General features: G+C 45.6%; 2 protein-coding genes across 2 annotated transcripts; both read left to right on the top strand.

Annotated features, from left to right (window-relative positions):
* Positions 1–2,226: 2,226 nt before the first annotated feature.
* On the top strand, positions 2,227–9,980 carry DRAXIN (dorsal inhibitory axon guidance protein; the record flags this gene model as incomplete). The annotated part of the gene is made up of 6 exons (XM_082009318.1): positions 2,227–3,329; positions 4,665–4,852; positions 5,414–5,525; positions 7,435–7,524; positions 7,752–7,841; positions 9,868–9,980. The coding sequence occupies exons 1-6, from the start codon at positions 2,870–2,872 to the stop codon at positions 9,978–9,980; spliced, it is 1,053 nt and encodes a 350-aa protein (XP_081865444.1). The 5' UTR covers positions 2,227–2,869.
* A 6,796-nt stretch (positions 9,981–16,776) lies between these two features.
* On the top strand, positions 16,777–25,446 carry AGTRAP (angiotensin II receptor associated protein; the record flags this gene model as incomplete). Its single annotated transcript, XM_082009506.1, has 6 exons — positions 16,777–16,803; positions 21,996–22,030; positions 22,255–22,366; positions 22,966–23,164; positions 23,390–23,428; positions 25,340–25,446. The coding sequence occupies 6 exons, from the start codon at positions 16,777–16,779 to the stop codon at positions 25,444–25,446; spliced, it is 519 nt and encodes a 172-aa protein (XP_081865632.1).
* Between the last annotated feature and the right edge of the window lie 1,099 nt (positions 25,447–26,545).

The raw sequence follows: 26,545 nt of genomic DNA, 5'->3' as shown, positions 1-26,545 counted from the left end.
ACCCTTTGCAGAAAAGGTGCATCAGCAGTGTGAGAACATTGCTGTTGCTGATATTAGTAAGTCTGGGACTAGAACCAACTTCTTTTGTGACTCTGGTCCTGACAGAGAGGGTGGAGTTCACTTTGGTGCACAGATGTTGACGAGCCTGAGCACTGAGGAGAACGAGGGATGCCGTTGTGTTATCTACCTGCATTCTGGAAGTGTGAATTTCACAGTTTCTGTAGGGTAAGAGAAATGGAAGAGGTGAGATGAGGTTTCTGAAGTTAAAAGATAGATCAGTGCATGGAAACAAGTGATTAAGAGAAGGCTGGGACTTTTGGGCCTCTAGTACAGCAGTGTTGCATCAACTTAAGGTACCAAAACTTGTCTACACACTGTTTTGGTTTGGCAAACAGCTCAGACCTCCCCTGACAACAGTGCAGTACAGGTATTTATCTGCATTATTAATGCAAGATTCCCAGTGACACAGTAACACAGCATGTTAGCCTGCCCTCTCAGCCAGTGCAGAGATGAGGCAACCCATGTGCTCTAGCTGCACTTTCATCCTGCTGGGCAGCTTGAATAAATGCCCCCTACACTTTGAAGCAGACCTTCTGTTTAACTGCCCTGCAGCATTTAGCTGCTTTCTAGCTCCTGCTGAAAATCAGAATCCGCAAGCTAATGGTCCATCAGGTTCCCCATCAAAGGGCCCATGTCTGTGAGAGTGAGATTGGAGACACCTGCCTTGCATTCTCTTTGCACTTGTTCTCTCCTCTTGGCATTTTGCCCACAGATGAAAAGGTAAGATGCTGTTTCCAGCTCTTTTGAGTTGTTCTGAGTGATGCCTTGATCCAGCTGGTTTGCTCTCGTTCTTAAAGAGAAAATCTTAGGAAAAAAACAAAGACTGTGGATGCAGAGCTTGGGTTTTGCTGGGTTGCTATTTGTTCCATTGGTTTTGAAGCAGGACTTCAAGTACTTTGTTAATAGATTTAGCTGTTGGTCTCATTTTCCTTTGTCCCAGGTAACTGCCAATAAAATAGTATTTCATAGTGCTATGCTTTCAGCAAATGAATTACCCAGCACCTCCTAAATCAGTCCCCAAGTAGCAGTTTGTTGTCCTTTGTGGACAGTAGAAAGACCTGCTTTTCAGACACTGCATTAAAGAGAAAACCCCTGTGCTGTCTACCTCTTTCCAGGGGAGGTCTGAACTGAAAATTTGCTCCCAGACTCTGAGCAATAACAGAAATGAATCTTGGAAAGGCAGAATCGGCTGATGATTCTGTAAGCAGGCTTTGCAGTTAAGAGGATGAAGACATCTCCCTCTAAACTCCCTGGATGCCCCATGAGGCTGGGGCTGCTATGATGGCAGAGGTTTCAGTGACTCAAAACACTCCTCATCTCTCTCATAGGTTGAAAGAGGAAAGGAAGAACCAAGGCCATTCTTAGGGTGTCTCCTGTCAGCTCCACAAAAAGGCACTGAGACTGGCCTCAAAGGATGTTACCTGTTGCCCTTCACAGGTGACAATGGCTGGTAAAGTGGCAAAGCATCTGGAGGAGGAACTATCAGCCATTGTAATTATGCAGCGAAGTGGTTCACCTAGTGAACAGAAGGATGGAAATCAGGTGCAGTGGGGGCTGGGGTGCAGGAAAGATGGGGAGGAAGTTGAGTGAAGAGTTGTGGCTGTAACTTTGTGACAGTATTTCTCAAATGTAAGCATAGGCCTGGTTTACAGGCAGTGTCACGGGGAACTCTGGATTCAAGCATACCTTCATGCTGCCCAGCTTGAGAGGGACAGTCTGAGAAAGCTACAACAAAGTGAAAGACTGCACTGGAAATACTGAAAACCCCTTTCCCCCTTTTGTGGGAAAGGAGAGGGGAGAATGATCTAACTGGAAAAGTCTCTGACTTGTGCAATGTCCTAAAGCCATGTCTCATAACACAAACACAGGATGAAGGAAGACCCTCAAAAAGACTACAGTGAAGCAGAATGCATGAGAATAGTCTGCAGCCATTGTGCTGAGGGACTCGGTCTCAGTGTTCTTTGGACTTAAATTACCCTCCCAGTTCCAGCCTCACCCAGTGGGGTGAGGTGAAGTGACCTGTGCAGGGTCAAGGAGGGAAAGTGGGACAAACTAGAGAAAACTCAGTCTGCCTCCCTGCCCCTTGATCTTTAGACCAGCATCCCCTGCTCTGCTGACAGTGGAAGATTTGTTTCTCTGCCACGCTGTAAGTATCAGCACAAAATTTCCAGTGTTTTTTCTTCCCTTGACCAGTTTCAGCCACCCTGAAGCACTATGTGTGTGCATGCATCTTCAGCTCTCTGTCTTCAGCTGGTCAGAGCTGTTGCTGGTCCTGCGAGGCCACCATCTGCCTGCAGTTCTGTTCCTGTTGACATCTTCATTGCAAGGAAACTAGCTATGAGGAGGGGCCAGTGCCAGCCAGGCCCAGGATGCCAACCTGGCAGCAAACGGCCCTAGCCAGACAGCTGGCGCTGTGCAGGCGGCTCGGCTCAGGAGCTGTGGCCGGCAGGAGCCAGCCTCCCCAGCCCCTCAGATGGTAGGCTGTGAATGGGAGGGTAGGGGGGCTAGTCAGGAATCAAAGAGAAATGTCCTACTGATTGATGGCCCTCATTTGCACATGAAACTGGGACCTCTCAGCCCTGCAGGCTCTGCACGTGTGTCTCAGCTGCTGTAACCGGGGCTTGGAGAGGAGGAGGTAACCAAGGAGGAAAAAAAAAGATCACTTCCAGCTCTGGACAACATAACTGTTTTCATTTAAGTGTCCTAGGTCTGATTCTTGCTTGCCTTTACAGTTCCTAGAAGTTCGTTGCTTTTCTTTTTTCCTTTTTTTTTTTTTTTTAATTGCAGGTGAGGCAGACCACCCAGGATTATGGCAACTTCTTCCACCTTCTTCTCTCCTTTCCTTTTCCTGTGTGTGCTGGTTCTTTCCGACATCAGTCTTGCAGTCTCCCTGGACCCTGGCACAAAGGTCAAAAATGTCCCAGAGAACAACAACCATCTTCAAAACCAAGAGATGTGGATGCAGCAGCCCAGAAATGGGCACCACCACAAGCATGGCTTGGCCAAGAAGGAGAGGGTCCATGCCATGTCTTCTAGAGGGCAGCTGGCTGGGGAAGAGGCCCTCAGAATGGGTAGTGGAGCTCCAGCTGTGGAAGAGCTGGCAGCAGAGGGACAGCCAGCAGCCCTGAAACAGAATAAGGATGTGTTCCTGGGTTTTGAGTTCCCATATCCTGAGAGGGAGAACCAGTCCCCTGGGTCTGAGAGAGGAAAGAAGCAGAACCGAGAGCATCGGCGACACAGCCGTAGGGACAGGCTGAAACACCACAGAGGTATTTGAGCTCCAAGGGAAGCTGAAGCTGTTGGGCCACTTGAAATGTGTCACTTGTGTGAGGGCAAGGAGATGCAGCTGTGGTTGAGACACATGGGTGTGTGGAGGGTGTGGGATGTGTGCCTGCTCTGGGGAGAAATCTGCCAAACAAAAGAGGCACAAGAAAAAAGGGGAACTCCAGAACCAGAGGTTTTTACTGCTGGCTGCAGTTTTGTGAAAATGACCTGGTTTGCCTTACAGGGGGAGCTCTGAATGTTCCTAGGACTTGAGGGGTTGTTTTGGGGTGGCCTGCTTTGTTTTGCTTTTTTAGCAAATGGTTCAATTTAAGAACAAACATGTCCAAGCCATGCTCAGTCTCTCCACTGACTTTGAAACATGACCAGAACTAGAAATAATACAAAACCCCTACTTTGCTTGAAGATCAGTTTCTTCTCATCAGAGCTTGTATTCTATATTTATGCTGAACTATAAAAAATAGAAATTTTGCATATGTGAAATTGCACTAAGTACTTTAAAATGTTGCTTGTTTTTGACTTGGATTACTTCCTTTGCAGGTCAAGATGTGAGTGTGTGTTTCTGTGGTATGGTATACTCAGTGCAAAAAACCTTTAGTTCTGTTAAAGCCAGGCAATTTGTGCCAACCTACTCTATTTGACAAGCTGGGTATCAGTATCCCTGAGTTCCAGCTATCACTCCTCCCTGAGTCTGCAAGAAGAGCTCTATTGTTTTCTCAGGGGACTAACTAAACAACTCAGGTTAAGAACATAGAAGAGTATGCAACAAAGCTGGTTTGAAGCGATATCCACAGACTACAAAACAGGCCTTGTTTCTTTGGTTTAATTTAAGGTCTATCTTTTAAATTAATACTTAGGAAAAGCAGGGATCAGGCTGTGAAAATATTCTTATTTCAAGTTACGTGGGTCCTGACTTGAACTAAATTGGAATAACCCACTACTAAAATTGACCAAGGTTGCGTTCATAGGTATTTGCATCAGCTTCATCCATTGGTTTAAAAATGGTAAAATGGGTATATTTTGTACTTTTGAGACCAGAAGAAGAAATCCTTTGCTGCTTAAGCAAGAGAGAGACATATCTTCAAGAAGGTGTGATTATGTATGACTTAAGTGTGTGCAAATGAAGATGCATTTACTCTGGACCAGATCTATCACTTTAATAGCATGTGACTCTGTTTTACACTGGTCTAAACAGCAGCTCAGGGTGGTAGAACACTGGCCAGTGGCTGGATGAAATCTGAATTCCTTTGACTCAAATCTGTGTCACACAGAGAGAAAAGGGATGAGAAAGCTAATGTTACTGTACCTGTTGCGCTCTGCAGGGAAGACTCCTGATGCTGGGCCAAGCTCCTTGTACAAGAAACCCGAAAGCTTTGAAGAACAGTTTCAAAACCTCCAGGCACAAGAAGCTACAAGTCTGACTCCCACCATGTTTCTCATCACTGCACTTGAACTTGCCGTTTCCACAGAAGAGCCTCCTGTTCTTCCAGCCACATCACCACGGTCACAGGTAAAGAGACAGCTGGTAACTCTGCACTGTACCTTGATGCAGACAGAAATCTCCTGCAGATAAGGTCCAGTTTCTTTTTTTTCTTTTTTTGTTTTTTGACAGTTACAGGTAAGTGCTTGCTTAACACCCAAGCCCTCCCTGAAAAGCAGCTCTCTGTCTTGGAGACATCTAAGTATCTCTTCTTCATAAACAGTTCCTTTAGTTGCTTCTCTTCCCTGTCCTACCTCTCCCTTAGCTAGCCATCTTCCTTCAGCTTCAAGGACCAGAGAGGCAGTAGGAGCACTTGGCTGGAGAGGCAGCATGTCCTAATGCGCCTTGCTCGCCTTTTGTCCTCACGCAGAAGTAGTGGAAACTTCCTTCTTGGCTTGAGCTGCAACAAGGGAAAGCTCTTCCCTTTTGAAAATGAAATGCCAAGAATCCCCAATGGACAAGACAGGAGTGGAGGTGGGGGGAAATCATAAAGCCTTTTTAAGGTCTAAAAGCACCAGGAAAATTTGCAAAGACTTCAGTGTCACTACAGAAGTGTAATCCGTTGTCTCTTTGGTTTCTTGTGGTTTGCAGGCCCGTCTCAGGCAAGATGGGGATGTGATGCCCACCCTAGATATGGCACTCTTTGACTGGACAGATTATGAGGATCTCAAACCAGAAATGTGGCCATCTGCTAAAAAGAAAGGTGCTAAATCTCCCTGTTCTCTTTCCCAAAAGTAAGGCTTGTCATTCTGTAAGGCTTGTCCTATGGTTAGTGTTCACAGATGTGCTGAAGGATGTGAGATCATAGTGGTGGGGAAAGAGAGAAGAAGTGTAATACTGATTGTGTTTTGTGCTCATTTTCAGAATGTTTCTCATTTTGGATGCGTAGTTTGAGGGCAGAGGAAAAATGATAGATGGAAGGTTGAGAAATAGGGAGGATCACAGAATCACTAAGATTGGAAAGGACCTTCAAGATCATCAAGTCCAACCGTTAATCCAGTGCCACCATGTCCCCTAAACCATGTCCTGAAGCGCCACATCCACACGTTTTTTTGAACACTTCCAGAGATGGTGACTCCACCAGCTCCCTGGGCAGCCTGTTCCAATGCTTGACCACCCTCTCAGTGAAGAAATTTTTCCTCATATCCAGTCTAAACCTTCCCTGGCACAACTTGAGGCTATTTCCTCTCGTCCTATCACTAGTTACTGGGGAGAAGAGACCAACACCCTCGTCGCCACAACCCCCTTTCAGGTAGCTGTAGAAAGTGATGAGGTCTCCCTTCAGCCTCCTTTTCTCCAGACTAAACAACCCCAGTTCCCTCAGCCGCTCCTCATAAGATTTGTGCTCCAGACCCCTCCCCAGCTCCGTTGCCCTTCTCTGGACATGCTCCAGCATCTCAGAATCCTTCTTGTAGTGAGGGGCTCAACACTGAACACAGGATTCAAGATGCGGCCTCACCAGTGCCGAGTACAGGGGCACAATCACTTCCATACTCCTGCTCGCCACACTATTTCTGATACAGGTCAGGATGCTGTTGGCCGCCTTGGCCACCTGGGCACACTGCCGGCTCATATTCAGCCGGCTGTCAACCAGCACCCCCAGGTCCCTTTCCGCCAGGCAGCTCTCCAGCCGCTCCTCCCCAAGCCTGTAACATTGCATGGGGTTGTTGTGGCCTAAGTGCAGGACCTGGCACTTGGCCTTATTAAACTTCATACAGTTGACCTCTGCCCATCGATCCAGCCTGTCCAGATCCCTCCTACCCTCCAGCAGATCAACTCCCACCCAGCTTGGTGTCATGTCATCTGCAAACTTACTGAGGGAGCACTCTATCCCCTCATCCAGATCATCAATAAAGATATTGAATAAGACCGGCCCCAGAACCGAGCCCTGGGGAACACTGCTTGTGACAGGCCGCCAGCCGGATTTAACGCTGTTCACCACAACTCTCTGAGCTCGGCCATCCAGCCAGTTCTTTACCCAGCGAAGCGTAAACCTGTCTAAGCCATGAGCCACCAGTTTCTCCAGGAGAATGCTGTGGGAGACGCTGTCAAGGGCTTACTAAAGTCCAGGTAGACAACGTCCACAGTCTTTCCCTCACGCACTAGGTAGGTCACCTGGTCATAGAAGGAAATCAGGTTGGTCAAGCAGGACCTGCCTTTCATGAACCCATGCTGGCTGGGCCTGATCCCTTGGTTGTCCTGCACGTGCCCTGTGCGCACTCTCAAGACGAACCGCTCCATGATCTTCCCCGGTATGGAGGTCAGGCTGACAGGCCTGTAGTTCCCAGGATCCTCCTTCCGGCCTTTCTTGTAGACGGGCGTCACATTGGCAAGCCTCCAGTCTTCTGGGACCTCCCCTGTTAACCACGACTGCTGATAAATGATGGAAAGTGGCTTGGCAAGCTCCTCTGCCAGCTCTCTCAGTACCCTTGGGTGGATCCCATCAGGCCCCATAGACTTGTGGGTGTTCAGGTGTCCAGGAGATTGGACTATGAAGGTTTAGAGTTCAAACTCTTGAAGTTTAAGGCTGTTTTTAGCCTGGAACAATATAGTATCCAAAATAAAAGCACTAGCATGAAATTTTCTATCAGCATCTTTTTTTTTTCCCATAGAAAAACGCCGCAGTAAGAGCCACAACAGTGGAAATGAAACCGTGACAGCTGAAGGAGAGCCATGTGATCATCACCTTGACTGCCTCCCAGGTCAGGATCAGCTTGGTAGAGTCATTTCTCCAAATACGAGATTGTTGATGCAGCCCAGGATCTATTAGAAGTATCCTGATCTCTAATACTGATAGAAAGCGGCAGAGGCTCCCTAGGCATACTGTGGAAACAGAGATGTCTGTACCATGGAGCTGTCATGGGTGTCAGTAGACCTACAAAGGGAAGGGGATAAATGAGCTGTGCTGACCCTTGTTCCTGTGTTGCAGGCTCTTGCTGTGACTTGCGTGAACACCTCTGCAAACCACACAATCGAGGCCTTAACAACAAATGTTATGATGACTGTATGTGCACTGAAGGTGAGTTGCTCTCCTCCTTCCAGCTGGCTTCATAGTTGCCTGTGTTGACTTGGAATAGTGGTTTGTACATGAAAACAGGAGCCGAGCTCTGCTGCTCTTAGCCTTTCCCTGCCATTGACTCACAATGTGATCATTGAGTGATCTAGGATATCTTGTTTTCCCTCTTGAAAACAAAAATCCTGATATCTACAAACCTAACCAAGAAGAAGCCACAATATATTAACACTTCAATGGTGCTTTCAAGTATCACAGGTTATAAAAACTGACTACTATTCTTGTTTTACATGACCTTCTGCCTAATATGGCTTTCCTGAGTTAATTTCAACTGAACCTGTAGCAATTTAGTAGGTGTGGGCAGGACACAGACTTACGTTTCTTAAAACTATTTCTGAAGAATCCACAGTGGCCCTTAATAAACAGTTGCATTATGAAGGTGTTGAAAGACACTCTTCTAGTCTGAACATGTTCAGGATCAGGTCCAGGCATTGGGTCTTGTCTGCCAGAACAAAACTCTGGTTGCCAGGTTTTGTGACCTGTGTTAGGTACCTAGTGACTTTGACCTGGTCATTCACCTACTTTTTACCCAGTTAAACAGACTGCTTTCCAGGAGTTGCAATGGTAAATGATAGTCTTCACCTTGGGTGTGTCATGTAACACTTGAAGGCCCTCATCTGAGACAATGTTCTGATAGATTAGCGTAGAAAAGTGTTTCTGCAAGCCTAACGAGGGCTGCCCCTGGCCCTGCTTTATACTTAAGCTAGTTATAAGTTGATGCCAAATGTGCATCCTCTGTAGCATTAAAAAGATCCCCAGAGACGTAGGGTCCAGATAAGATGGACAAGACGCTTAGATAAGAGCAGAGCTCTGATCTTGTGTGCTCTCCTTCTGGGAGGCCAGACTGCCCTGGGGGGATTGGTAATGAGGGGCAGAAACCCAATTTCAAAAATTTCAAGGTAGCTGGTCTCAACATAGCCCAGGGACACGCACTCCAAAAGGCTGCTCAGTGACCTGTGACATCAGCTGGGTCTCCCATGTACAAGTACTCAAGGACAGTTTATGGGCAGTCTCATTACAAAAGCTATAAATCCTCAGTCCCCTCCACTACGAGGGTGCTATTGCTGTCTGCTGCCTGCTCTGGAAGTAGAGATGCATGCAGTTTCTAGGATGATCAAATCGGCTCTTGCCAACCCCAATGACCGGATCTTGGGCTACTGAAAATCAGGCCTTTTGTGAGAATTATTTACACATAGGTGTACCCTGTCTGGCCCAACCAGCTATGCATTCTATTGTAACAAAGGCAGACAATAAATACCACGGGATAAATCTATCAGTGCCAGAAACCGATGCGTTACTCTGACCGAAGGCTCCCATTGCCTTCCACTGCCATGGGAGAATATGTACTGATGTGTTTTTACAAATAAAATGCCATTTTTTCCCCCTTAGTATTCATCAACACTGTATCAGATAGCTTCCTTCAGACCTTGCACTTCAAGCATCCAAAACAAAGAAACTGAAGGAGATCAGCCGTGAGCTTTGGATCAGACCTCCCAGTAATAATGCTTTAAAATCTCTTCCTCCTTTCCTGAAGCTTCAGGGAAATAAATAGCAAGGGGAGCTCCCTAGCCATTGTTGCTGCACATTAAGTCTATAGTAATTTCCCAATGGAGAGATCACTTAGACAGTAATGGGAAGTAATGGGGGGAAACCAGGCAGGTCTTCCATAAAATCACTGGAAACAATCAGGATAATTCATTGGCATTTCAAGAAGCCAGTGAAACCTTCTGCCTGATCCAATGAATCCCAAACCAGAGCAGTGAGCCAAACAGAATAGCAGGGCCCAGAAAGCAATATGCACTACCCATGTGAGGCATTTCTCTGCCACCTTATTTGACACAGCACAGGCTCCCCAGACTGTCCCCACTGCAGCAAGCTCTGTCATGAACTGAGGCTGGGAGCTAATTGTTTGATGTTACTGCTGTAGTGAGCCCTGGTCCCTCCTGCTCACTTATGCACGTCTTTTCCATAGGGCTACGCTGTTACGCCAAATTCCACCGGAACCGAAGAGTGACCAGGAGGAAAGGGCGCTGTGTGGAGCCTGAATCAGCCAATGGAGAGCAGGGATCATTCATTAATGTTTAGGAGGGTGGGACTCCTGCCTGGATGGTCAGGAGCTGGGGGCAAACTGTTTATACCTAGCAATGAGAATTAGAGGAAAAGGTCAAGCAAATGACTGAAGCTGCAGGTTCTGAACATGCTGGGTTCCAACAAGACTGAAGCTCATGTTAATTATAAATAGAGTGGCCTCAGCCTTTTCCATACCACAACTGCATTCCCTGTCCCTTCCCTCAGCACATTCCTGCCATTGAGATGGGTCCCCCTCTTTCCTGGTAGTAAGAGATGATCATGACTACCATTCGTCATGGTCCTGGCAGGAAGAGGCTCTGCGGTTTCATCTCCTCCTCTCAACAGAGGCAAGATATGAAAGCTCCTTAAGGTCAAAGGGGATAGGAGCTTAAAATTTACCCCTTAACTATTGCTTGAGAAGAAAGGTAGATCCTCCTTAAAGATCAGAGGTTCCTAGAGGGTAGGAAGCTTGTAGCCTCCAGGTGGAATTAAAGATGAGAAACTGATCAGCAGGAACCTGGCTGCTTAGGTGAGAGGGGACCCTCTGACAGAGCTCTTGCTCTCTCCCTTGTTCACTGCTACAGCCAGATATTCGCTGGCTGTAACACACTACCACTTCCTACCTGTCTTCTCTGGGACCATCCAGTCCCACTCCTTCATTCCTTCCTTTCTTGCTTCCAGAGAACTACCAGGTCTCTGCAAGGATGTGGCAAATCATCCCAGCCTGCAGCTCTCACTCATTTAGTTATCCTGCCAAGTCTGTTATTTTTAATGATTATTTTTAGGAGCTTTCTGGGGAAGTGATAGTTTTCCCAGTGAGCCAAAAATAAAGTTTTTGGTAACAGGAGATAGGGACAGGCAGTTCCATTGTAGTAAAACCTGTGACATGTTGCATGTGTGTTTCCATGATATGTAAATAAAGATATGATAGATGTAACTTTGTGCAACTCTTCTGCCTCTTTGACTGAACCTAAGGATGTGGCAGGAGCCAGAAAGGCCTGTAAGGGAGGTGGCTACCAGGTAGCACTGATGACTTCAGGTAATCACACAGAGCAATTGTGCCACTGGGTAGAAAAATTTCTCTACCCAAATTGGGGATCCAAGCTTTCCTGTATTCTTACTCAAATTGCATCTACCAGTTTCTGACTGGTGTAGCCATCCAGATGTTTAAAGCTTCTTTACAGTACTACTTAGTTACTGACTTGAGTGATATATCGGAGCAACACAGGCTACCTGTGTTAAACAGGGGTAGTGTTTAGTTGGTTAAGATGTTCTTTTCTACTGCTAACTCCCCAGTATCCTGGCTTCTGGTGGGAGACAGCTCTGAAGCCTTTTAAATGTTAAATTCAAGAACCTGGAGATGTACAGCACTTTTTGTAGGAATAGAAACATTAATTCTGGTGCTGTGGTCAGAATCCTTTTTATGCTGCTTCCCTAAACCCCTGTGTTGCATTTAGGCAGGCAAATCTCCATTTTGCACTCCTGTTTCTGTTGTAGTGTCAGTCTGCATTGTGTATTCACTCAAACGCTGCTAGCATAATAGTTTACGCCTCTAATATGATGAATGCCCAGTCATGACTACAGAGATATGCTATGAATACAGTATTAGCTCTGACCCACATACACCTGCACTGCTAGGAGGTACTAAAGGAGCATTTAGGCAAAACCTACCACTTGGCTGGATGTAGCTATTTAGATTTCTGCTTACAGCATTACAGTCTTAGCCCAAAAGGCAGGAGTAAAGAAAGGTGGTTTGGCTCCAGCTCCATGCCACAGCAGCAAGGATGAAATTTGTTAAGCCAGAGAAAGAAATGCAGCCCCCTCCTCAGCCCAGATGCAGAATAGTGGGTGGTGCTGCCAGTGCTATTGTCAGTGGAAGCAAAAAGGGAAAAAGGCCTTAATTGATGACAGTCAATTGCACAGCTCTCAAACCCTGGTCTGTGTGACACCGATGAGAACTACATGCACAGCCATTATCAAAGCCAGATTTTGATACCACACTGCTTTCCAATATAGGAGCCAAGATCTGTGTTGGAACACTGCAAATGAAAGAAAGCAGGAAATTTTGTAGGGATCTCTATCCTTGGTGATGCAGGTATTCATTGCCCCATACACTACATACAGAATCCTGTTTTACAAATCACGTGAAATGCAAGCAGGCTTAAACAGCAAGTCTGAATTTGAAGCCAGAGATTTTAGACTCCAAAAGGAAACTTGCTTCTTCAGCTCTTGCTGATTAACTGATTAATTATTAGAAATAAAGTCATAGGATTATTGGATTGATTGCTGACATTGGCATTTCAGAAAGACAGCCCATGACCAAGACTTATTCTTTCTGAGTCAAACTGTGATGTTTCAGAGGTGAAACAGAAAGGGTGAGCCATGGCACAGGCACATGCTGCACAGCCACAGCAGTGTGAAAGGCATCAGACAACCTGATTTTTGTACCAGCCAGATCAACTACTGACTTCGCAATTGCAGTGAAAAGGAAAGCTGTTGCATAAATAACATGCTAAGGTGTGGAATGCAAGACCAGCCTGTGATATAAAACCCCAGGGGAACATTTGTACAACAAGACCAACCCACTTCTAAGTGTAGCAAAGTTTTTTAGGGCCGCTCTGTGCTGTATCAAGGGCACAGCAGCAGCTGCAGAGCAATAGTATCACTGGGTTACATTTAGCAACTTTCCCCTTCCTTCCCAGTATATCCCAGTGGCAGTGCAGTCAGTGACAGCTCTGCCTTTGGAAGCATTATGTCTGAACAAGAGAGAGGGAGAGAAATGTCAAGCAAGTCTTGATTTATATGTTCTTCACAACTGATTGTTTGAGAAATTCAAATTAAGAATTCACACAAGCTCAGCTTCTCTACTGCCCCCAGAGAGCTTAAGCCAGAGTTCTTGCAAGATTTTCTATTGTCTTGAAAGGACTTTGGATCAGGCCCAAACCAGCCATAGCAGGGCTCTGTGGAATAATTTTTAAAGTTAATTGCAGGGCATGCATGCAAGAAAGGTGAGTGACAGAGTCCCACCCAAACTCCTGCTCTACAGCTACTGCTGTTAGCAGCCTCACAATGAGTCCAAGGGGTATGCATCATTTTAAACCACTTCTCCAAGGGTGAGAATCATTAGACATGGAAAAGAGAGGACAGCGTGCTGATTTGACATAATCATCTCAGCAGCTGCCTGCTCTGCAAATGCTGTTAAATCTTGGGGATGTTGCTGGCAATTGCCAAAATGATGACTGCAAGAGAGACAAGAACTGGAAGCACAAATTAAAACACTTGGGAATCATTCTGTCTCAGGTCTGTAATAGTCTGCATTCATTTTAGCTTGGGGGTGTTTTATTGAAACCCGCTCTCCTCCTTCCCCCAGCCCCCCAGTAATTACCCTGTCATCAATCCACAGTGTGTGAAAGTGCTTTAATTTCAAACCCATGCTATACTAAATTGTTCAAGTCCATGCCAGTCACTCTCTGCTACATAAAGCCTGGAAAAAGCATTGCTTTAATATTTTTTATCAGAAAAAATGAGGGCTGTTGATGTTCTGAGTGATCATCGGTACCCCATAAACCCATTGCTGGTATGTCAGTTCATTTTCTGGAGTGCCAATGAATCTTGAAGAGTAGTCCCTCAATTATAACTCAAAACTCTAGTTCAATTTTAGAAAAACAGAGGAGCAGCTCTTCCTTGCTGAGATTGGAAAGGACTTTCAAGTTCATTTGCCAAGATATCACATTAGTGTAACTCTCTCCACTCCCCAAATCATCTTGCTGTAGACTGTTTTGCAGTGAAGTTGCAAGAAGAGGGTCCCCACCAGCAACAGAAAACACCTTTCAGTTTCACCTCCAATCCAAACAATCTTTCTGCTTGCTGATTTCCCATTGGGATTTAAAAGGGAGTTTGTAAAGCCAGAACAACTTCTATATGCCCTTCCTCACTACTTATTCAGAAAGGGTCTATTGATAATAGATGCATTTGTGCCGAGCTGACGCCTTCATGGCTCTCAGCTCCCCAGCCAGGGGCACAACTCAAAGACACCGGTGTCAGCTGCAGCCTTTAGTTACCTTCAGACTAGACCCCAAGTGGAGGACGAGAAGGGCAGAACTATGAGGGGTGTGCTTGTCTCTGTCCCCATGGGCCAGATAAGGACAGCAGGAGCCATTGTATTAGCTCCTCTATTTCCCCATGGAATTGCTATCACCTTACCCACCAAAGGTACACTGTCCTGAAAACGCAAAGGAAAGCATTTCTGCCTTATTAGCCTTACTTTTATGCTGTCAGGAGGGAGCCAGCTGTGTATTATGTTTTTAGTCAATTTGCACAAAACATACTACCAATATATTTGACATAAAGCAGCTAACTGCTGGATATTAGTTGCAGTGAGCTGAACTCACCTGGACCAGTCTTCTAGTCAGGAAAATCTCTGTATCCTGTTTCTAGTCTCCTGGGTCATCTGTTTCTCCCTGCAGGTCTTCTTTAACTTGCTGCTTATCTTTCTCACCATGTTTATGTTGCTTTGAGTTACCAAGCCTAGGGAAGGGAACAGAGACAGCAGGTTACACAGAAAGGCAATTTACAAGGTACAAGCAAAACAAAGCAGAGATAAAAAACTACCAACCTCTCAGATCAGATAGGTGTGTGAGATGTGCAAATGCATAATGACTATCATAGCTCTCATTGTTTTCATATCCACGAGATCATTAAGACATTTCTAAGTAAGTCCCTTGAGTCTATGACATGCAAGCCCAGGATATAATAGGCAGGGCTGAATTAATTGCACAATACATTGATGAAAAAATGAAGTAAAGTGCTTTTATTGTACAAGGGGAAACAAATGCTTTGCATTAAACAGCAGTCACATCAATCCAAATTATGGCTCATGCTGCATAAATGATAATGAGACTTGGTCCCACTCAGACTGAGCGAGAATGCTGAAAGGAGCAGACACACGCACATTCTGCTGCATCTAAACAGTGCTTATACTTAAACTGGGGCAGTGGAATTTGTCTTTATAACAAACAGTTCTCCTTTGATAGAAACCTATCCTGGCAGAATGGCATTCCCATTGCACTTCACACCCAAACTCTGAGACAGGAATATGGCTATTCAAAGTCTCTCTTTATCTTTCCCCCCACCCCAGGTGTCACATCTTCTATTTGTTATTTAGGGTAAAATCCAGTCTTTAACATTACTGGGACCACTAGCACTGATCCCATTTGATGCCATTACTTCTGTGAATAGAGGCAGGGCTTCCTTGCAAGACACAGAAACGGAAATTAAGTCACAGCTGATGTGTCATGTGGCAGTAGATGAGTTATATTTCAAACTTTCATCTGGTTAAGTGTCACATTCAGAAATTTGGGGGGGGCTTTTGTAGCCTTTTTTTTTTTTTACTGCTCTTCTGAGCTATGCAGCCAGTTTTGTTCTGCTGCTTCCTCTGGTTAGCATTTTCTAGGTGGTTTCATTTTGGCATTTAATACTTTGCCTTGGGAGTTCTTCAAGTGTGCTGCATATTAGCAGTCAATAGCACCCAGGGTGCAGTGAAGGACAGGCTAGATAGGGCTACGTTTGTGGCTTGTTTGAAAATGTCTGAGTGTAGGTTCACTGCACTGCTTGAACTGGAAATGAGATTGAAGGATGACTCATACATTTCCACATTCAGCTTCTGCAGTGAACTTCTGACTCCTTGCTCATTCCTTAGAGGCCCTATCTTTTCTGTAGGAATAAATGATGACAAGAAAGCAACTGACACAGCAAAACATCGTAGTCAGGTAAAGCATACAATAGGCAAGGAAGTGAGGGTTTGAGAGGGGTCATCTTGACTTCTTGGTTCTGTTAGTTCATTTGCCATACTTGGGGAGAAGACTGCTGTTGTGAACTGGACAGGAAATGATAAGTTATAGCTGTACTGTGAGGGGTTGGGTTGATCACTATCTCTAAACAGGACAAGCTTGCTTTCAGAACTAGAGAGGAAGAACTCATGATTTGTACCAGGCATTTAGGCAAAACGTTCAGTCATCTAGGGCCAAAGGAAGCAACTAAGTATCTGCCAGCCATTCTAGCTACATGGCTAGAGACTCCAGTGCTCAACCCCAAAGACTGACCTGAACTTGACTCAGTTATTGTGTGACACAGCTGAGCACAGCTAGCACCTTGCAATTGCTTTTTTATTGATGTTTATCAAGAGTTTCTTTGTCACTCCTCACCTTTTTGTCACAGTACCGATATGTGCACAGAAGCTTTCACTTCCTTCAGAAAGCTGCTAAGTCCTATAGATGCATTAGCCTTCCTGGACACTGACTACAGTCAAACCCTCCCTCAGATGCATTACGTGTGTAAGCAGCAGGAAGAACGTTTGGCTGGGTGTTTGGAGTCAACAAACTCATCCAGGTGCACTTTTAACCTAGTAGTGGCTTTCTGTTTTGGAAACAGGTGCTGAGCAATACACATCAGGTAGCTAAGAGTATCCAGACCAGGAATATGGCCGTCTGACAAGAAATCACCACTTGCCACCCAGTCGGCAAAGGCACGCTCCAGAACCTCCGCGCCTCGATTGGTCAGGCCGAGGGCACGGTTCAGGGCAGGGTCCAGGCTTCCCCGGCGGTCCTGACCCGACGACGGGCTGCCAGCGCCCGTTGGGTTGGGGCCGGCCGGGCGCGGCGGGACGCCCCCGTGGGGCGCGGCGGGGCGGTGTCCCGGCTCCTCCCGCCCCGCCGCCCTCCCCTGGGCGGCCCGGGGCCAGCCCGCGGCGGCGCCTGGCGCAGCCCCACGTGAGGCGGCCCCGCTGCCGGGAGTCACGGGGTGGGCCGCTGCTATGGAGCTGCCTGCCGTCAACCTCAAGGTAGGGGCCGCGGGGTCGAGCCGCTCCCGGGCTTCCCTGGAGGGGAGCGAACTCTCCGGCTGCCCCGTGGCCGGCCGGCCGCTCGGTTTCCGCGGGCTCGGAGCGAGCAGGCTGCCCGTGGCGGAGCCGAGGGCTGCGCGGCGCTCGGCCGAGGCCCCGCCGTGAGGAGCGGGCGGGCCGCGAGGGGGTTTCTGCCGGGGCGGCGGTGCTCTTCCGCGGCCCGGGGGCGGCAGAGGCGTGGAGGGGCGGAAAGGTCGCCCGGGGAGCGGGCGCTTGGCCGCTGGCCAGCTTTGCGCCTGGTCCAGGACCTGGCTGAGGGCCTGGTCAGGAGATGTGGAGGCCTCCGAGGAGGAAGGGCTGGGGTTTCTAAACCTTTTTCATCATATGGGCAAACGTTGCAAAAGCCCTGGGTCATTAAGACAGTCAGGGAATGACTCCAAGGTTCTCTCTTACTTCAGGGCACTTGCCAAAGTGGCCAAGGACTGGGTTGGGACAGCAGCTGCTTATTAACTTGTGTCCATGGAGGTTCCCAGCTCAGCTGACCAAAGCTAATCCAGGGTAAACGCTGCACAGATCCTCGGGAGGCAAAGTTTTTGCTTGTCAAGCAAAGTATCTTAGAAAGACGATCCCACTTACTTTGGGGTTATCAAAGTGAAATTGCTTCTCTGTTTGGGAGGGGGAGCTTCAGTTGGGGGCAATTTGAACATTTTGGTGACTATCTAGTAGCCAGAGAAATGGGAAATAAGGGACTTAGCACAGTTATGTTACGCTTTTCATTTTGGGAAGAAGCACATCCTCGTGGAGAAGCCAAAGGATGCTAAAATAACTTTTTCGCTTTTGATGTTGGTGTTCGATATTGAAGCCCTCCCTGACACCAGAAAGATGAAGTTTTGCTTTTTTTTTTTTTTTGCCTTTGATATTTTCAGAGGCTTGAGATTTCTAGCTGTGCGTGCCTTTTTCCAGCTTCACTACTTTGTGTATCTTGTTTGGTACATCAAGTTTCAGGTGCTTTCTTTGGTTAAAACTTTGCCCAGAGAATGAAAGCATCACTGATCCCATCAGGTCTTTTTCTGCTATAGATTCATTAAGCTGCGAGCAGTGGTCTTGGAGCTGGCTGCCTACAGGTTGGGTGGGAGGATAGTATTAGCCACCATTACGAATTCTGCTTTGTACAGGAAAGCTTCCATGTGGCTGTGCTAAATAAAAGCTTGGCGTTCATATAATGAGGTTTCCTCCTCTTACTAGTTCACCAAGAAAAGCAACTTCCCTTGTTAAAGGCAAGTAAGCAAATTAATTTTTCAAGGCCTGGCATGTGGATTATATTACACTCTTGAAACTAGCTGATGCTTTGCTCTGACAACTTTGGACTATTGTGTGATTCCCAGGGCACTAGGAAGATTAAAAGATCTTGCCTTCTGCTTTGTTTTTTAACTTGGTTTGATTTTTTTTTTTTCCCTCACCATGCTAAAATGACAGTGAAAAATAAGGACATTTCATTAAAAAGTTTGCCAACATGAAATATATATTCTACCACCAGAGGCGGAGATAGGGGAGCTGAAAAACACAGACTTTCTGAATGAATGAGTCACCGTGACAACACAAATTAAAATGTTGCCTTTCTTCTCTGGGTTCAGACAACGGTTCCCAAATCTCCTCCTAGATAAGAGTGAGCTTGTCCTGGGCAAACTTGTTTTCAGCATTATTAAATTCCTTGTTGTCAGGTCTGCTGGTACTGCTCTGGGGCCGAAGAGCTGGGGAACAGGGAGTTAGTAATTGTACCTGCATCTCTGTACTGTTCCTGAGTTAGGGCCTGCTTCCCTGAAACATATCTTAAAGGTGGGAAAGATTCTTATTCAGAAAGGGACTGGAAATAACACACACTACTACTATTCATTGGCATGATCTGCTTACAGTTTCTGTGAGATTAAAAAGATGAGCCTCATGCTAGAAGTAGCTCCAAGAAAACTGCATGACTGAGCTTTGTTTGTGCCAAAACATAGCAATGTCTTAGCCTTGAGGTCTCTCTTTAAGCTACTTGCAGAGCTATAAAATTAATGTAGCAGGCTTTGCCCTAGAGTGGATGAGGAGCATGCTCATAAAACGGCATCTACTGGCTCAGCTCTAATAGTAATGCTCAGCAAAGCATGTGGGAAGCAGCATAACCGTATTTTTGCAGTGAATGCTTGACACCCAGGATTATTGCAGTCACTATGCAGAGCTTTGAAAAACCAAGTTTGAGTTAGATCAAGCCTGGACAATGCCCTACAATCCATGTGCTGGGAAACATATGGTTTGTGTTTGGGCATTTTTAAATGCTATGTCACCGAATCATAGAATAAGTTAGATTAAAAGAGACCTCTGTATGTCATCTAGTCCAACCTCCTGCTCGTAGCAAAGCTAACTTCAAAGTTAGATCAAATTTAGACTTTTAAAAATATCTAAGGATAGAGCCATGACAACCCCATTGGATAGCCTAACCAGTCTCACTATTATCGCTCTGTTATAATAATGAGGAGCATCATCACAGGTGGGTCACTCACAGGTGGCCACTCAGATCTACATTTCGGTTAGTATGTCCTCAGATGACTGTTACAGAGCGGATGAGATCACTCTCCAAAAAAAAAAAAAGTAAGTAAAATAAGAAAAGTTAGATACTACAGGGAAAAAATTGTCATTTAGAACCATGTAATTTTTAACTTAGTCTAAATTCAACCTTGTGCTAGGGTCTGTGCTGAAGCATGTTTAAAGGAGTTCCTGTTCCAAAGAGTTTCCCATCTAATGAGACCCAGGCACACCCAGGCTCTTTTTAAGCTTGGCAATTAGTTCCGTCACATGCTGGGATTTGCAGAGGAGCTAGGAATTCCCCTTAGCTGTCCCCAATTTCCAGTGGGATGCTTTTCATCACATGGTCATCCTTCTGCCCAGAAGGGATGGGGACAAAGGTCCTACCCTTCTTATTTTCTGCTCTCAGCACTAGTTCAAGTCTTAGGAGTTATTTTCTCAAAAGAAGAAATTTATGCCTTTCTTAGGTACAGACTCAAGTCCTTGAACAGATGGAAAAAATTTAAATTCTTCTGCTGTCTCAACAGGAGAGTGCCTGCAAATTACCTAATCTCACATAGTGACTGTAGCTTTAAAGAATGTTCGTCATTAACACTACATTTTCCATGTTAAAGCATACCGAGACCACTATCTTATTCTATAGTGCCCTGAAGAACTGTCAGGTAAATTGGACTAATAACCAGGGAGAGAATGCCTTGGTTTTATTTCAGCCTAGTTTACCTGACTTTATGCAAATGACTAAGCATGCTTCATAATTTAATAACTGCAATATTGATCCAGACAGCTTTCAAAAAAAAAGCCACCCTGCCTAATTATGTTAACTGGTAAGCCTTGAGGGGTCTAGCGGGTATGTAACATGCAATTAAATACTACCTAATTAAGAATTTCCCTGATGTTCCGATAGTCTCTTGAGTAAATGCTATTTGCATGTCTCCGTTCTCATTGAAGAACATCTTGTATTTTACTGATTAGCAGTTTCTGCCTGGTCTCCGTGGTACAATGTGGGAGAAGGGAAAGTGGGGGGTGGGGGTGGTGAAGCATTTTGTAGGCTTTCATGAACAATTAAAAAAAATTAATAAAAATCTGTTTAAGCAGTGTCTGAAGTTATGACAAAGTCTAGGCTACTCGGGGTGAGTGCTCTGCAGATGTGCTAGGCTACTGCAGTGAAGCAAGAGCTCTGTCTTCTCATAAGACATGTACATTATGGTATCTTGGCAGAGCAGTATGAGCCACAAGCAGATGCGTCACTTCTGTTGATTTCCTGACTGGACTTCACTCATGTCACATCTTCATTGGTTAAGTCTCTTCTCGAGCAACTGGTTTTGTATTAAGTTAGAGCATGGATAGACATTTTACGTCAGTGAACTATGTAGCAGGATGTCAGTAGATTTTTTTTTTTTTTAGTGTCTTAATGCTCCTATCTGCATACAGCTTTCCTGTGCCCACTGAATAATTCAGCCTTTTGCTACTTACTCATTTCCCAATGGGAGTGTGTTGGGGGAGTGTGCTTCAGAGGGCTTTTGGTGGTGTTTTTTTTTTTTAATACCGAAGTCCATTATAAATGCCAACTGGAGCCTTTCTCACAGCTAGAAAAAATGGAAGAGTGCCTGTTGTCCATGGATCTTCTGATATGTTCAGGCTTCAGCTTTTCTTTTATGAGGCTGCTAATAGAGCCTGTCTTCCATATTCTTGTTTTCACAGATGTTTAGAGAGTGAGTATGAGTGATCTCCCTTTGAGATTGGCCAACAGGCTCAAAAGCGAGTGAGTGCATGGATATAGGTATAGAAAAGGACTGAAGTGGTATGTTCTTGTTACCACTTGCTGTCTTAATAAACATGTAGAGTATGTCTCCTTGGTTACAGAAATGTCAAGTGCTGGTGAAGAGAATTCTTGTGTTACTTTTAACAGTAAGATGCTTTCTTCTTGGATTTGTCCCCTTCAGCACAAGGATCAAGATCATTAAGGACATTTGCAAAGTACAGAATCTGTGACAACATTATCTTATTGCTACTTAGGCTGCTGTCGGCATTTGGGCCCTGGTAGCTTCACTGTGAATGGAGAGAGCTGTATACTATGGCAGGATCGGGTTCTCAGGTTCCTAGAAGATGCCTTCAGGTTGTTAATATTGCAGTGAGGTTGAATCACTGCTCTGAACAAACTAGTAGGAGGTAAAAGGAGGATTTACAGAGGACTGGAGTGAAATTGCTGGGAGCTACAGGCATGACTATCCATGGACTTCTTGGTGATGGGCTGCCAGATTGGTCATGTATAAGCTGTGCTAGCATAGTGTGAATCAGATTGCCTGGCTTTCTGTACAAACTCTTCTGGAGTTCCAAATCAGTAACCCATTTAGAAAAGACTTAAGTGGGCCCTGAATCAACTGTCAACAGAGATGACAACACTAATGAATGACTACAGTGTAGCACCACAGGAAATACTCAGCAACAGACACAGAGAAAAATGGTTTTGTGTCTTCACTGTCCCAGTTGCTACGCCAGCTTTCTGCACTGGTTCGTGGGTCCAGGGCACTCTTCCACCCGTCCCTCGGACACAAGATGGTGTCATTTCCATGATCCTCCCAGAGTTCTCACAACTTGCTGACCTGTCTTCCTCTCTTTTTTTTTCATAGGCCATCATTCTGGTACACTGGCTGCTCACAGTGTGGTGAGTGATTGGTAACTGGCCTGGCCTGGGTGAGAAGAGGGTATTCCTTCAAAGTAGGAATGGGACATTCTCGGGGAATCAGCACTCCCTATTTGTGCCTCTCTGTGTGCAAGACGATCCTAAATCTAAGAGTGAGGTGTTTGTATGGGAACAAGGATGAATGCAAACAAACTGTTGCATGCTTATTCTGAATGTGGGCTGGGGTTTTTTGTCTTGTTTGGCAGGGGATGCATGAATTACATCTTTCCAGCCTCCTATGCCTGGGGAAATTTCAGTGTCCTTGCAGTGGGGATCTGGGCCATTGTGCAGCGAGATTCCCTTGATGCCATCATGATGGTGAGTTTGAGGCTGCTCAGGGCGAGGGTGGAGGACAGCTTCTTTGAATCAGTGATGATTTTCAGCTGTTCCCAATACAGCAGTGAACAAGTCAAATTCCCTGTTTGGTGGTTTGTTGTTTTTTTTTTTTTTTTTTTTTAAGAGACTATAAATCTATAAGCACTGTAAACTATGGTGAGAAGCATTCACTATCACTTATTTTGCTTCTCAGAGGTGAGGCATACTTGATTCTTACAAGTCACAACAGCAGGTAAAAAAAGTAATGCCAGAGGAGGACTCAAAGTGTTTAATATGCATGAGTTGGAGGGGCTTTATAAAACCCTTCTCTGAACATTAAAGAGATTGGCAAGCAAAAATAAACAATCCTGGAGCATATCATGAGAAGGTATCTGACAGATATGAAGAAAATGCACAAAATACAAGATAATTAATTTAGGACTCTGTCTACCTGGAGCACTGTCAGAGGTTAGCAATGTGTGATACTGGGGTGAAGGCATGATTGTGTGAACACAGATCTCACAGGAAACAGATGCTGTGACTGACTGTTACTCCTACTGGTTAATCCCCTATTCAGTTCATGTCCCATTCTTTGTTTCCAGTTCCTGACTGGCCTGCTGCTCACAGTCCTCACAGACATCATTCACGTCTCTGTCTTCTACCCTCCAAACAACCATCTCACTGATGTGAAGCGTTTCAGTATAGGCATGGCCATCTTCAGCCTCCTCCTCAAACCTGTGTCCTGCTATTTGGTGTATCGAATGTATCGCGAGCGTGGAGGAGAGTACAGCTTTAACATAGGTAGGATGCTTCCTCTGCCTCCACATCAGTGTGGGCCACCTGCCCTGGTGTTAGGGAGACCGCCTTGCACTTTGGGCTCTTTGGCCTAAGCTCTGTGCTTCTGGATTCTGCTTCCCTTTCCAGAGGGGGGGTGCTCTCTCTCTCTGGCTTATGTCTGTTCTCCCATTTTGTGGTTCTGGTGTGTCTTAGGCCTCAAATTTACATTCTTCCTCTCTTCCCTTGCAGACCTGGAGTCCTCGTCTGACAGCCATTTTGCCCACAATGGTATTGATACCACTGCTGTCTCCCTTATTCAATGTAACTGAGATGCTTTTCCTCTCCTCTTCCTCCTGCATTTGCGTGTGCTTGTTGGAAGGCTTTGGGTATCCTTCTGTCTTTGACAGCCCTTTCTTTTCCTTCTGGGGGAAAGTAGAGGCAGCATCCACTCTAGCTGGATTATGCATGAGAGCGAAAGAAGCTGGATTTATAACTCCATGCTTTCTCTGGGCCTCACAGGTCCTAGTTACCTTGATTGCTTTGGATCTCCATTTCTTCACCTGGAAAATGGGACTGATGTTTACCTCATGAGACTTTGCCTGGAGGCACTCATTTTTCTCCTGGTTGTACTTGCTAATGATGATGTCGCAGCCTTGCCAGAGTGAAGGGGCTGTGGCTAGATATTCTGGGGTCTCAGCTTCTTTGCCAAGCATGCCTGCTTCCTAGTTCACACCAGGGTAGCTGCCAGGGACTGTTTGCTGTGTGGGAGTTCACCCTGGCAAACCCAGCAGCCTGGCACAGTTATCTTTTTGCCTTGCTAAGAAGGCTGTGCAGGACAGAGAGTGGTATGACTGCATTACAGTGTTTGAAAGCTGTCACTTGTGCTGCTTTGGTGGTAGGTGGATACTTGCGGAGGCAAAGGCCGTGGAAGGAAACCATGGCTTTGGGGTGCTATGTGCAATTTGCATCTCTCTGCTATTGGAATGTGGATGTCTTCTCCATCAGCTAAATATCTTCTCCATTGTGCAAATGACAGACAGATCTGTCTTAACTGGGTGAGGAGGCCCGAGAGTCAACTGCAGTGCCTTGCTGTGGGCCATGTTTGTGCTAATTTTTATTAGCTCGTCACTGTGCTTGTAACTGAGATTTGATATTTGTATTCCATGGGAAGTGTAGGTATCATTGAGGAGTTCATCCCTTTGCATGGAATTTGGGAGCACTCCTTCTTTTCAACCACACTATCCCAACACAGGCATGATACTGTCTGAGACAGATTGGAATTCAGACATTTTGTGGCTTCATATCCTCTCCTGAACTGTCTTTCTCACAAGATTTTCAGTACAGACTATGTGCTGCTGTTCTGTTGAATGTGGTTGACAAATTTCCTCTCATTTTCTTGCTGTCTGGCATTTTCCTTTTGAGCCTAAAAGTGGTCTTTGTCTCATTTTCTTTCCACACAAAATCCCTTTTTGTTGCTTGGCAGCATCCTTTCTGCATAGAACAAATCTCTCATATGGTTTGGTGTCCACCTTTGATTCAAACTGCTTCCTAGCCATGGCAGATGCTGGGCCTATGGATAAAAAGCTGGCCATGCACATTCTTTGTCTCTCTCTGTCTCTCCTTTCCCTGCTCACCCCCTGGACAGTAATATGCTTTTGTACCAGTCTTTTACACAGGCAAATTATTCATAATGCAATTGGGAGCACTGCTGGATTCAAATTTAGTGTCATGGTGTGACACAATTGAGGCATAGCTGCATTGTTAGGAAGAGTGGTTCATGGATGAATCATGCTCTTAAATCTATGCTGTCAGCTAGCCAAGGTTCCTCCTGCTTCTGTTTTCGTCCGTTCATCTGCTAGATCTCATAAACTTGATCTTGCTGAAGTACTCTATTACAGGAGCCTGTTACGCTGCTACGTAGTGTTGCAGGTCTTGCTTTCCACGCAGCCATGTGGCTACTAAGCGAGCGGTTCTCAGGGAATGAAGAGGCATGTTCAAATGCATCTGTTATTTTACCTTTGTTGGAAGGATGAGTTTTCTTACCTCTTGCCTGTGTAGTAAGGATCACAGAACACAGGTGCTGGGAAGCTGGTAGAGCCGCTAATGTGGTGTGCTCCTGAGCTGTTGGTTTCTCCTAGGGGATTCAGTTCTTGTGCTTTTGGTTTGTTCCCAAGCTTGTTCTCTTCCATCTCCATTCAGGTGTCACCCGTTCAGGCCAGGATCGCAGCACCTATGAGCAAATTGATCAGCAGGATGCCCCTCCACAGTGGCCTGACTTGAGCAAGTCAGCACAGCAGCCGTACTGAGGCCCCGTCTGCAACAGAGAATGGACGCATCCCTCGCCCAGTCTAGCCTTCCGCTCTTCCCACGTCCGTTCTGATGGAGCAAGACCTGCTGCTAAACAAACAGGAGAGGATCTGATTTTTCACTTCTTTTGCCTCCCTGAAGGTTAGGCAGATGGGTTCCTGCAGCAAGTCCAGAAGATTTTAGAGATGTCATGTTACACACTGTGATTTTTTGTAATCCCAGTATTCTCCTCTTCTCCCTCCCTCTCTGTGTGAGTGGATACACCTTCTGCAGTCTTCCAAGTCCTGTATTGTGCACCCTCTCTATTGTAAGTAACGGAACCACTAAAAATATTACTGGACAAGCTATCCTTAAAAGGCTTATGGACTGCCCTTAAACAACATGGTTTGGCCTGTGTTTATGCAGACACATTTCCAAGAAACATCTGGGAGTTCCTGAGGGCTGTTTTTGATGGCGTTATTTAATGAAGATTTATGACTATAACTGCCTGTGCTAGCTGTGGTGGTTTGCACAAAGCTGGGGTTGGTATAAAATGCTCTTACTGGGCCAAGGAGCTGCTTGTGCTCCCAGTATCTAGTCTTGGGTTTTATTCACTGATGCTTTTATGCAAGTTGAATGTCCTTCGGGATACTTAACATGGATGTTGAATGTAGGTATAGATACTCTGTGCCTTGAAATGTCCTTTTGCTTTCAGCTGCCTATCTTAACAGAACTTGAAATGTTACGTTTTTCTAAGAAAATTATAAAATTAACACAGTTTTTCTGTGTTAGAAAAAGTTACTTTGGTCACCTATGTCTCATTTGAAAATATAGGTATTCCTCAGTGTTTGGAACTGTAGCCAGGCAGTCTGGGAGAGTCATTATGGGGAAGGTTTACAGGGCTTTGATGGCTTTTAGTCTAAGCTTTACTCAGACAAGTAGAGGGTACTGCTTGTAAATGTGTGGGTGGCAAGGTGAGCTAGTAAAATGAGGATTGGGGAAAGGAAAAGATGGGTGGTGAGCTGTGTGGGGTGTGACAAACTATAAACTAATCTTATGCACAATAAATCTGCCTTGCTGTGGCTTTCAGGTAAAATCCTGGGGGGAAAAATGTTCAAC

Source organism: Phaethon aethereus, assembly GCF_964289735.1.
Source record: "Phaethon aethereus genome assembly, chromosome: 21".
NCBI classification, from domain to species: domain Eukaryota; kingdom Metazoa; phylum Chordata; class Aves; order Phaethontiformes; family Phaethontidae; genus Phaethon; species Phaethon aethereus.
The sequence above is the reverse complement of the archived record's forward strand: the minus strand, read 5'-3'. Positions and strand labels throughout refer to the sequence as shown.